The 13,110-nt window shown below is 40.1% G+C and overlaps 1 protein-coding gene across 2 annotated transcripts; it reads right to left on the minus strand.

Annotated features, from left to right (window-relative positions):
- Positions 1-2,765: 2,765 nt before the first annotated feature.
- Positions 2,766-12,784, minus strand: LEO1 (LEO1 homolog, Paf1/RNA polymerase II complex component). 2 transcript variants are annotated; one of them, XM_071568628.1, is made up of 12 exons: positions 12,705-12,784; positions 11,252-11,977; positions 10,898-11,002; positions 10,092-10,186; positions 9,295-9,440; positions 7,857-7,941; positions 7,417-7,511; positions 7,018-7,152; positions 6,502-6,637; positions 6,035-6,221; positions 5,667-5,764; positions 2,766-3,001 (listed from the first exon to the last, which is right to left on the minus strand). In XM_071568628.1, the coding sequence occupies exons 1-12, from the start codon at positions 12,760-12,762 to the stop codon at positions 2,933-2,935; spliced, it is 1,935 nt and encodes a 644-aa protein (XP_071424729.1). In that variant the 5' UTR covers positions 12,763-12,784; the 3' UTR covers positions 2,766-2,932. The 2 variants fall into 2 exon arrangements, with proteins under 2 accessions (XP_071424729.1, XP_071424728.1); XM_071568627.1 differs by having other exon boundaries at positions 2,766-3,005.
- Positions 12,785-13,110: the final 326 nt, after the last annotated feature.

Raw genomic sequence — 13,110 nt, forward strand, 5'->3', positions numbered from 1 at the left:
TCTCCCCTGACCTGAAGGTTACAGAGGCCCAGGGAATGTCCTGGTGACAGGTCTGGCTTCCTCTGACAGGGCTGAATTCCTCACCCTGGGCTCTAAGTCACATTCAAACCTGCCCATATGGCAGTTGCATTGCTGCTTCCTGGCTCATTTGGCAAAGGTTTGGAAAAGTTTCAGTACAGACCTGAAATGAACAGTGACCAGGCACAGCCTGTAACTGGACGATTCACTGAGTGCTGAGATGAAGACCAGTTTGTCCTGGTAACTTTGGAGAAGAGAACATGCAGTAATAAATTCCTCTATCTTCCAGTGAAGGTACTTGTTTATCTTTTTCTTCCCTAGCATGCTTCATTTGCATATCCTATTTAGGAAAAAGAAAACTTATTTTTCTCAGGGAATCTGATCCTCCTCTTACCTGAAACAAGTAATTATTTTGGTTTTCTAGCAATGCCTAGTCAGGCAGCAAGAAGTCAGGGCTGAGCTGGTGTTGTCAATGTACAACACACCTCCTGAACCTTTTACCAACCTACCCTAAGTACTCACCAGGCACTGGAACAGGCTTTATACAGTCTTTTTAGATGAATCAAGGTATTATTTTCATACTTGTAGGTTGGAAAAAGGGATAGCAAAAACTGTCTTTGAGTTAAAAAACCCTATACATTAGACCCACAACTAAAAAAATACCATGGATAAGGCTACATTCAATAAAGTGACTTTAATTACAAGATGATTGTTAAACTAATTTAAGCTGAGAAAACACTTTCTAAAAGTCCACATTTAATAAAACTTTAAAAGAGCAATTTACAAAAGATGACAGTATAAAAAATCACTTCTTTTCATCTTTGTAATCCACAGAAAGCCTCAGTTTTGGAAGCTAAACTGGACCATTTACGTAGTAAAGGCTTAGTCAGCATCAAACTTATGAAAGTGATTGAAACGTTTTTACTCTTAGGAGTGTAGTAAAAATACAAATAGCCAACATTTCCATTAAACTGACATAAAAGCAAACACATTACCAGTGAAATGGTGGTTTCCATATGCCAAATTTGGTTTTTTAGAGGTATCTGGGAAGCTTTTAAGTGAAAGTACAGCATGTTACACCCATATGAGACCCTTCCTAAACAGCTGGTTTCCTGAGAAGGTTACAGAGAGCAGGTAAGGAACCAGTCTCCCAGAAGAGGCCTAAACTAAGAGGATTACAGGGTCAAAATTCCAGCAGATGGAGAAAGGTTTTATCTGCACATTAAGGAGGCACAAAACCCCTTAGATAACAATTTAATTATAGAAAAAAGAAACAGTTTCTCAGGCACTCAGACTTGCAAGTTTAAATTTTTCACTTTGTTTTCTTACTTGCAAATGTCTACACTGCAGTCAGCTGCTCAGCAGAATATATTAGCACATACAGAGTTCTGTCCTACTGCAGCCAGAACACTTCCTGTACCTTTCAGGCAGGAGAAATGGAGGTAGAGCATTGTGACAAACAACTACCCTAATTAAAGGTGACAAAAGCAAGATGTCCAGGTTGAAAGCTCTAACTCAACGAACCAGGGAATATCATGAGCAAAACACTCACTATGAGGCACTTTCACCCTTCTGCTGTTTTACAAAAAAGCCGAATTCAGCTGGGCAGGAGAGAGATGGGGAACAGTCCTTCTTCAGTAACTATCAGCTACTTTATTTCAGCTTACACAACACAAATCCACATCATCAAGCTTGCACAGCATCAGTCCATGATTTTGCTCAAAGAAGCATTCAGCTACTTTCATTTTCTCAACTTCTTCAAGTGACATCCAGGCACTGCAGGACTGTGAAAAGTCAGTCAACAAAGCAACACAGATAACATATGAATGCTCTCTCACTGATGAGAAAAAACTACACATGGAGTATTTGGAAAGAAAGTGTGAAAAAAGTTCATGTATTTCTTCCAGCCTTTTCCTTTCACCATCAAATAAGGTGTTTAGAAACAGTGTAAAAGCAGCAATGGACATTCCCCTCCTGTGACTTCCCAGCTAAAAAAGCCCACTTATAAAAGCAATGAACAACAGGAAATAGCACCATAAGAATTATATGAGATTCTGAGACACTATGATCAGGTTGTATTTTTGCATCGTGGTTCATTTCCCCTTTTAAAGGAGATTTTCATCTCTGCTGGCAGAAATTTCTTAGTTTGGTTGGAATAAGTGCTTTTACTCTGACTTTTACATCACTAGCATGTGTCAATTATTATTATTAATGTTGTTATTATTATTACTGCTCAGGCAAGATGCAGATTTTCATCCTGGGCTCCAATGCTTGAAAAAATAAATGTCTCATGTAATCAGTTAACTATTCTAACTGCAAAATTTCACAGTTTACTCAAACATGGCAAGAAATATTTTCAGTCAGCAAAATATACCAGCATAGTAATGTACTGTCCACTGTAAACAAGAAATAAGGAATATCCAGGGAAAAAACAGACTTCTACTGTACCACTGTATGTTCTTCCAATCTTTCCACACAGACAGCAAGCTAAATCACCATACCCTTGTCAGGCAAACTTATCATTTAAGCATTTTACAGAGATTAGCATGGCTTCTCCTAATGAATTGAGTAAAAGTTACTGACTCATTCACTTGGATAACTAGTAATTACAATTTTCAAAACTTAAATGTACTGTGCAAGATAAAAAAACCAGCACTGTGATGATCTCTGGTGCAACATTTGCTGCAGTAAGAGAAAAGTCTTATAAAGTAAAAGGAAATCAAAAAACTTCATTTACACCAGAAACGCAGACTTTGGAATTTTCCTTTATCAAAATAACCCCATTATGGTTACTTACAACTTTGCCCTAAGAGAACTGTACAATATATATAAATATATGTATAAAAACAACAAAAAAAATCGGCTGCTGTTCTTCCTTAATATTAATCGTCATCTTCTTCCTCTTCATCACTGATCACATATTTCTTATGCTTCTTACTTGCTTTGTCATCATCATCTGCTTTTCTCTTTCCAGAAGGTTCACCTTCCTAAAGGCAAAAAAGGACAAAAATAAACCACCATACTTCAAGCTAAGATTATAAAAAAAGCTCAGAAGAAAACCAAAAAGACCTCAAAGTCATTACTGGAAGAAAAGTAAAATTACTAGTTCTAGTTTTTCCATTTCGGTAACTGAAGCACTCAAGTTCAGCCAACACTGTACCAGTGTCAGACTCCCCACCCCTGCAGCTCTGTTTGCCACAATGGACCTGCAACCACATCTGCCTCAGACTGAGCAGTGGCATGGATGTAGCCTCTGGCATAACTGGATTTATAACGTCTTACAAGCATGTCTAACTTGGGTAACTCTTCAAATTTACAGTGAATTTTCCAAGAAACAGACACAGTCCCTTCAGGCAGCCATTGCAGCTTTGCTAAGTTTTCACACTATTTGTACTTGTACACCCTAAATCAGAGCTACTGAAGTGAAGAAGAAATTCAGTAAGTGGGTAGGCATTTTGCTCATTACGAAAACAAAACTAAACTAAACCAATCTCTGCACAAAGAAAAAAGAATAATGAGAAACCACTGGGACTCAGAATCAACACCAGTTGACAGTTCAAGAAATGTAACAGTTCATGAGGCTTCAAAGGGCTGGTCAAAGGAACTCAAATCACTGAGCTAATTACCTGTTTGCAAGTAACAGCATAATGACTTTCATAGGCTTGATGTTCAATTTTTAGTCCCTGAATACAGAGTTAACAGGTTGATTGTTACTCCATGTACATTCACACCAGTTTAGTTTGAATCTTTTTTCCAAATAACATTTTAGATCACTAGTTGTTCACAAAAAACCTCATCCATTGTGACATGAAGAACAAGTGGTAACTCAATTACTACTTAAAAAGAAGAGTAACTTTAAAAGTACTCTCAGGTCTAAGTAATCACATCGCTTTTTCCATTTGTTGCTTTTGGAAGCGAGTAGGGTTTTTGTTTTGTTTCTTTAAAGTAACTTGCTTGGATTTTAAGAAAGAGTAAAGACTGAGTTTCAGAACTTTAATTAGAGTTTCAGAACTCTAATGAGTAATGATCTATCCAAAAGCATTTTGTTCTCTATTAACATATTAAGTTAGTACCATGAGAATCTCAGTTAGAAAGGAATTTTAAGCATGGAAAACAGGAATCAGTAGGGGTGGGAATCGCAGTGACAGCTTCTTCCTCAGAACAAGCATTCTCTTGTAATCTAGCCGGGCTATTGTTCAGTGAGTCATCTTCCTGTTCAACGGAATATCCCCATTAACAGTGAAACTACTCCCTGTGTGGTGATAAAGCTGTTAATCACAGATTGACATTTTCAGTAATGATAACTAATTGTTATCAGGACAAAGATTAGTGCTGTGTTGTTGACTGACAGCACATAAAAGCACATGTGTGTACAAGGAAGTCAGTGTTTCCTGTATCTGTGGATCTGCCACTTCCTCTGTGGCACCAAATCTAAGTGCTCACACATGGCTGGCTTTTCTGTAACACTGTAGCACCCCTCCATGGCCCTGACAGGAATATTACCTTCAAGCCTTGTAATTCTAAAATGGAGGCTATTGTTCCCCGAGCAGAAGAGAAATGCTGTTGAGCATGAGAAAATGGAATTACAAAGTCCTGACATTGCTATATCAGGAACTGACACCTAGTAGTGTCTTACAAATAAACAATACAATTTCTACAAACTCAGAAAGCTCACAAAATTAGTTTTGTCTACATGACTCACAACAGCTGTCTCCAGACTATGGTCTTATTTTCTGAAAAATTTCCTAATGTATAATAAAAAGCCAAAAACTATGTCTTCAGAAGAAAAAAATCAATTTCCTCTTGCTTCTTATTACAATGCCTATTGGTACAAATACTCAGCTGACACACTGTATAAAGGAGTGTCACAGCAGCAGCAACATGCATTCAAAATGCAGCAAACACCCAAAAGGCTGGGAAGTGAGGCTTTCCTCCTGGGGAGTTTACAGGAAGCACAGTATAGAACTGAAAACAAGAGTAAGCTTCCTCCTTGTGTAACACTGCAGTGATGCATCAGCAGCAGCATTACTTGAACTAAACCTCAAGATGTGATATTTACAAAGACTTATTTGATAATATTCAGTAGTGATAAATCACAAACCAATATAACACCATTTTAGATGTGGACACAGCACTACTGCTGTAGTTAACAGTTAACTTGATCATGGCCTAATGTTTTGGATGATATTTGGGTGATGAATAATGTCTGTTTAGCAACAGATATTAAGTCTTTTTAAGTCCACTTTTTAACTCTTCCATTTAAAAAGAACAGAAATACTACATGAAAATGTTTTCACCATTTCCGTAACAAACAGGAGAGGACCACATAGCTTAGAAAAAACTGCACTAGGATTCTAATATTAAGTCTTCTTACTCATTGCATAATTTTGGTAAAGTGATTTTACATAACTCTGCATAAATTTAAATCAGCAATACCAATAGTGACCTCCTTTGGGAATCACTCAAGTCTATGAACCAATGCAGTGTATAAGAAATTGGTGAATAATTATCATGGAAAGCATGTGAAATCAAATAATACATTTATCATTAATGAAAACTATGAAACTCTCAGCTTTAAAAACTAGATTTAGCATTGGAAATATTCCTCCTTAAAAATAAGCAGCTTAAGAACAGAGTCCTTTTCTTACCTCATCACTATTAAGTTTCTTTGCCTTGAGTAGTCTTTGAGTTTTATCTTCATCTGAGCCTTCATCACTGTCAGAAGAGTAGATTCTAGCACGTTCCTCTACAGAGAAAAATAAAGACAAGTATTTATCTTTATCTGAAACTGGTGAGGAAGAGAAAATATTAAAACCAATTTTCTTACACATAGTGCCACAAAACGCTGGCAGAATCTAAGTCCAGAGTAAGCAAAATAAACTTACACAAACTGAATTCATGTCTCCTCAAGTATCAAGTGAACTGGCAAAATACTATCTTATCAGGCCTCTCCTGTGAAATTAGTCTATCCGAATGACCCAGGCCCTAATTATGTGCTGTTAAGGTTTATGATTACCTCTGATGCCACCTTTGTATCTGTTTTTGATAGCTGCTAGACTGATTGCATCATCTCCCTCATCCTCCTCATCGTAGCGATCAGGTTCCAGGTAACTCGCACTCAGACCACGCTGGTGCTGCTTCTCCCGCATCCTCCGCTGCTGAGATTCTCTGCGAATGGAAGCTCTTAATCTCTCCTCTTCTTTCTGTCCAAAGAAAGGAGAAAGATATTAGGGATAAAAAACCCACAAACCATCTCAAGAACCCTTTGTATTCTACTGCAGCTTTTGAAGTAATTTCACAGCAGTGTAAAGACTGTAAATATTTTCAGTTTTGTCATCTCTAAGGTTAAGCAAACCATACCCCTGGCTTATAACTTGTCTAAAACTCCAAAACATATGCTGTTTTTCATAAATCATAGAATGTTCAAAAATATTCAGCCATACTACAGTTGTCAGTAGGTAAGAGAGTTCCATGCCACAATACCTTAATCATTTCTGTGCGCTGCGACTCTGGATCACGACCTGCCATTGGTAAAATACGAATTTTCTGGGTCTTTGAACACCTATCTGCCAGAGACAGAGTCATCTTCCTGTGAGTGGCACTGTCTGTGGAGTGTGGCCTGGTAAAAAAGTGCTATGGGTTAAATACCTCTTTAAGAAATGTATCCATTTTCAAAGGACAACAGTAGAAGCAGCATAGTTAAGATTTCAAAGATTCATCTGTACAAAAGTAAAAGCATCATCCCTTTTTAAAACAGATGTACTAAAAAAAATTCATGTAGTCTACGTATTACAGTAGATGGCACAATAATATTTCCAGCTTGGACACCTAATGTAGGACAAATCTTATGAAAATACCGAGTTTGGAAAATAGCACATTGTTATTAAACAGTTAGGGTCTCAAGGTTTACAAACTGGTATCTCTAATCTTTATATACTAGTTACAACACTTAATTGCAAAAATAGGATCAACATTCGATACAGAAAATAGCATGGGTACCTGAAGGTTAACTTTGTCTTGAAAACAGCCTGTCCTTGTAGACCTGTCCCTTGTCTGATGAACAAATGGTTGTGATCTCCCTGTAGCGGCGCCTTGTAGACATCAAAGACCTCATTGCCCAAGTGGAGAGACATGCTTAAAAGAGATTCATAGATCAGTTACTCAATAAACTACTACAGTCTATTTCTTTTGCTTCATTTCTAAATGAAGAAAGCCTTCACGTTTCCTTTTTGTATATCAATCCTTTTTGTATATTCAATCCAAACTTGTCAAATCATAGAAATAATTTGTGCTGTGCAGAACTGATGGCAAAGTTTGCTGACCTTCCAATTTTGCATGTCATGGGATGCCACTGTAAGAACAATTATTTTCCTTCAATAGCAAAAAGTTCAGACTAACCTTCCATCTGACCATTTGACTATGCGTGCATTACTTTCTCTGATCTCATTCCCTTCCTCATCTCGTCGCATCCGCCAACGTATTGTGTTTTCCACCTGTGGGGAAAAAAAACAAAACACATTTTCTAACTCATAGTGAGGAATACTGTGGTATAATATATTCTGTATAGGCCTAGAGTTGCAGTTAGAAAGGCTTGATAATTTGTTGCAGGATGCAAAGAAATGAAGCTGAAAAGTAATGCTTTTATACATGAAAGGCAGCCATTGAGCTTTTTAAAAATTCATTACTAAAATGGATCAACTTTCCTCAGTGCTGAACTGGCCCACCTGTGATTCTTAACCTGAAACACAAACTCAAAACCTTTCCAAGATACCTGTAAGAGACTGTGAAGAAATGTGGCTAGGTAAGTGTAAAAGAGAAAAGGAAAACTAAAATCATACCTTGAGTTTTAACCTAGTTCTACCCTCTTCATCAAGCATCTCCTCATCTTCAAATTCATCTTCATAATACTGGGGATCAAAAGGTCTGCAATAAATTTTATAATACATTCTTTATTCTTCTAAAAGATTAGACCAGATTATTCTAGAGTTGTGCAAAATAACAGGTGCTTGAAAGATTTCAATTATACCCTGTCCACCAGAGCAGGCACTGCAGTGAGACAGCCCTTCCTGCAGCAAGGAAATTCACTGCACTGATTCCCCACGCCAGGGGCCCAACCCAAGTGCCCTCACCATCACTGATTACAGCCAGGGTCACATTCACACCCTCCAAACAGTTCTAGCTGCAAAAAGCCAATCTGTGTCAGAAAATATTGTTTCCTTAGTATCAGGATGATGAGGTCAGGGTTAAGTCTGGAACAAAATCCATACAATATTGTACAGAGAATAAAATGAAAAAAAAAATCATCTTCTAAATGAGGTGAACTGGGGATTTTCTAAGAGCACAGTATTTATTTTTTATTTCAGTCTCAAAACCAGTCAAAGAGAAAGGAGATTGTTTTTCCTCTCTTACTTCAGAAAATCCAATGACTGGGATAGGAGTGGGTGGGGGAACACTTTCCCTGACTTCCTTCCTAATAATTTCCAGGCTGTGGCAAGGGAAAGAAGTGATAAACAGACTCTGCTACTGTGCCATTGTATTTTCAGTCCTGTCCAACTCCCAGAGATCACAGGACATCTCACTGATTACAGTCACTAACTGGATTCTTAACAATTCTCTCCCGAAGCAGCCTATAGCCCAAAATCCAGGAGGATTTCACTGAGCTATGACAGAAGCAAGGCTGTGCTGCCAGCACAGGGCACCTACCGAACTATGCAATAAAGTTGCTTAACAGAACACTCAAAGAGACAGGTTTAACAGCAATTTGCTCTAAGTGCTGAACAAGACCTTTAGGGCCAAACCTAACATCACAAACTAATTATTTTGCTTCTGTGTATGGATTCCAGTAAATGTCTTCAGTTTGGGTGAGGTAAATAGGAAAACAAGTTACCAGCCTTTACAAATAAAAAAGCCCTTATTCTAAAATTAAAAATGTTGGTTTTAATCATTCAGAAGCACATAAAGATCCTGTGCATTTGCCTTTCACATCTGAGAGCCTGAACCTACATTTAACATTGAACTGATAGCATGTGATTTCAACTAAATCACATTTTTGCTTTTTACAGACAAAAAGTTACTCAGTCAAGCTGAAACACAAGCTCATAATAAAATCACTCAGCACCTGATTAGATAATCATAGATATTATTATTGATTCATCACAACTAAAAGTGTGCATCTTCATGTCAACCACTTTAAATAGGGCAAACACATTTAGTTGTATTACTAAACAAAACCAATACAGACAAACACCAAAAATCATGTATTTAATGTGCAGTTACCTGGGCTCCACACTGAGGAAGTTGGGCAGCTTCACAAAATACAAATCATTACCCAAGTCTGTGTTTACTTTCGGTATTTCTACCTCTATTCTGGTCTCTGGAATAGGCTCTTCTTCCTGCTGTTCTTGACTCAGTCCATTCTCATCCTAATGAAAAAATGGAGAATAGAAACATAAGTGAATAAATTCCATCTGGCTACTGCTTTGTTCTAATAAGCATATTTTGCTTACAGAAATGTTATCTGTAAGCACAGAGAGAGACCAGGAAACATTGTGTAAAAAGAACCTGCACTTGCATTGAAAGCAATTAAATGCAGCATTTTCATGTGCCACTTAAAGTGATTTCAAAGACCAGTGCAAACTCAAGAGATTACAGACAGCAAAGAACAGCAAAGAAGGTGACAAGAGTTTTCAGTTAAGCACTGGAGACTATAGAGGGGACAACTTCCAGATTAAAAAGGATATTTTTCTGTATTATCAACAAGAGATGAAAACTTATCATCAAAATGAAAGTATTTTTCAAAAAGCTGCAATAAGATACCAAACACAGCTATGGCTTTGTACTCTACTTAATGTCAAAACTATTCAAAGAGCAGTGCAGGGATGAGGGAAGGCAGACAAATGAATCCATTTGATAGCTATGTATCAAACTTTAATAATTCTTTCAGCTGGAACAAAATTCTGTGCTTAAGCAAAATTCTGCTTACTTTTTAATTAAAACATTATTAAACTCAATTGGTGTTCTGCATTTCAGAGTGAAACAGGGTGTTAATTATCTCAAAAGTCAAGTCTACTCACAATGGGCTGTCCTGGGGTTGGTGGTTTGTCTTCACCATCACTCCCTGAGGAAATGTCATCTGCACCTCCAAACAGATCCATGACATCTGCATGCTCTTGAGCAGAAAAATTACTATTTTAAAACACATATATGTGGGCACACACAGCCCTAATGCAAGAGCACTCGTGGGAAAAAAAGGTAACAAATCCCATACTTTTATTAACTATATATATAAACACTTAAAATCACCTACGAAGATTAAAATCATCAAATGTTTAAGAATACATTATTCCTTTATCCTGAAAAATAGTTTTCCCATGTATTTTTAAGCTGAAGATATGTTTTCCTAGGAAGGCTCTAACAAATTAGGGAATCTAATTGACAAATGTCAGCAGGAGAATTTAAGATAATCCTTATTTAAGTAACTTGAATATAAGTAAACAGCAATTTCATTACACATTTTGGAGGTTTTACTTCTCAGAACACCAACACACCTTCCTCAGAGAGCTAAACCATCCCAAAAACCAGCAGAGGTTCCCTGGCTGCTCCAATTAAAGGAACCATTTCTTAACATCTTTCAGTAAAAATGTATGAAAGACCATTCACAAAAGTTCATAGAGGAACCTGAACTAATTAGAGAGAATCAGCAGAAGTACAGCATGTCCCTCCCCAACACAGCATTCCTGCTGTTCTGTTATTTCCATGGCACTACAGTCACACATACAGCAAGCGCTGCCAGTTCCATCAAGTCCTGGAGCAGATGAATGGCACACTCAAGGTGAGAGTTAAAGGAACTAAAACCCCACAGATCACCACCATGATTTACCTTTCTGCCCTTCTGTGTCACTCTCCACTTCTGAATCTGATGCAATTGGTTTCTTTCGCTTCATCCGCAGAACTTCATCTTCGCTGTCACTGCCCCTTGCAGACTCTACCAAAAAGGATAATTATTCTCAAAATAAATTAAAAATTTTGGTCCACGAATTTTAAAATGCCCCTGTATTAATAAGCTGATTCAGATGAAAAGGAATTTAAATAAGAAAGTGTTACAAAGATGACTATAACTGAAAGCTACACAAGCAATGCCTTTACACTGAAAATTAAATCTTTTGAGGCCAAGGTAAACAAAACAACAGAGACCAAACCAGCAGCAGATCATTAATTCTGTATTCAATCCTACCAGATTTGTGCTCTTGCTCCTCCTCTTCGGAGTGCTGGGCCCTTTCCTCATCATCAGAGTTCTGCATCTTCTCCTCATCAGAACGCTGGGCCCTTTCCTCATCATCTGAGTTCTGCATCTTCTCCTCATCCGAGGCCTGTGGCCTCTCCTCATCATCAGAGTTCTGCATTTTCTCCTCATCCGAGTTCTGGAGTCTTTCCTCGTCATCAGACACCTGTGGCCTTTCATCTTCATCCGAGTTCTGCGCTTTCTCCTCATCGTCGGAGTTCTGCTGTCTCTCCTCATCATCAGAGTTCTGCTGCCTCTCCTCATCGTCCGACTGATCGCTTTTGTCCTCCTTGCCCCACTTCTCGTCCTCTGAATGTGCCTTTTCAGAACCATCGCCCTCTGAGTGGTGACTGCCTTCATCAGAACCGTGATCACGATCATCCTCCTCATCGTCATGAGCAGCTTCCGAGGCGCTGTGCTGGTCCACGTCTGACTGGTCGTTGTCCTCATGCTCAGAGTGCCCCGAGGCCTCGGAGCGATTGTAGGACCTCTCAGAGTGGTTGTCGCTCCCTGAGTGATGGGATGCCCCATCATCCTCACTGTCATCTCCAAACAGCTCCTTATTGCTGGGTTTTGCTGCCTCCCTGTCGTCATCCTGGTCACTGTCACTTCCAGAGGCATTGCTGCCAGAACCGGCATTTTCCTGGTCAGAATCCGAATCAGATCCAGAATCGGAATCTGCAAAACAAACATCAAGAACCAAGATGTCTCTATGAGGATGCACATAAGATGATGGGCATTGCTTTAACACTAACCCCCCCCGCCCCAAAACCCAACCCAAACCCCAGAGAGAAAAGTTACAGAGAACTTTAAGAAAGACCAACAAAAGTTACCAAGATCAGCAATTTACAATGTCTGCTAATAAAGGCACTGCCGGAGAAAGACACAACGAAAAATGATGGGATGGCACATGAAGTTTCAAGTCACAAGCTGTGAACTAAGATTCTAAAACTGAAGAAGGAAAAAGGAATTTCACGAGCATAAGCAAGATAATTAAAATAGTGAAGACTTAAACAAGTAACCGCATATACGCGACTTATGAGACCCTACAAATACAGAACTGTCAACGTGTTTTTAATCCAGGTCATGTCTTCTGGCACGTTTGTGCCAATGGAGCTGCTCGGCAGCGCTGAGGCTGGTTGGACGCGGCTTCCGGCCGGAAAACAAAAGAACATCTGCCTTGAAAAGCAACAGACAAGAACAGAGACAAGTATTCTGAAAACACGCCTAACACTGAAGCCCTGAGGGGCTCCCTCGTTCCCAGAGCTCGGTTGCGACCGCGCCGTCTCCCCGGCACGCACCAGCCCCTCGACCCGCTTCCTCGCTCCTGTCCGGGGGACGCGGGAGGGGCGAGACGGGGCGGCTGGGAGGGCGGGATGGCGACAGAGAGGCAACAAACCCGCACCTTTGTGCTCCGGCTCCGAGTCCGCGTCGCTGCCGAACAGATCCGCCATATCGGCCATGGCGGTAGCGCGGCCCCGCCGGCGCCGCGCACTGACGTCACGGCGAGCGCCGCGAGCACCGCCCCGGCACTGAGGAGCCGCCTCTTAAAGGGGCCGCGTCCCTCACACACCCACCACGGGCGCGACAGCGGCCATGTGTGTGCGCGCACCGCCTGTGTGTCCATCTGTCCGTCCCGCGTGTGTGTCCGCACCCGTGTCCGTGTGTGTGCGTCCGTCCCCGTGTGTCCGTCCCCGAAGCGCAGCCGCCCCGAGCGGCCTCGTCCCCCGCCCTGTCCCTCCTTTGGCCGCCGAGGCAGCCCCGGCCCCGCGTCCCACCCGCGCCCTTTGTCACTCACCTTTGTCACTCAC

The sequence above is a fragment of the Pithys albifrons genome, chromosome 13, assembly GCF_047495875.1.
Source record: "Pithys albifrons albifrons isolate INPA30051 chromosome 13, PitAlb_v1, whole genome shotgun sequence".
Classification (NCBI taxonomy): Eukaryota; Metazoa; Chordata; class Aves; order Passeriformes; family Thamnophilidae; genus Pithys; species Pithys albifrons.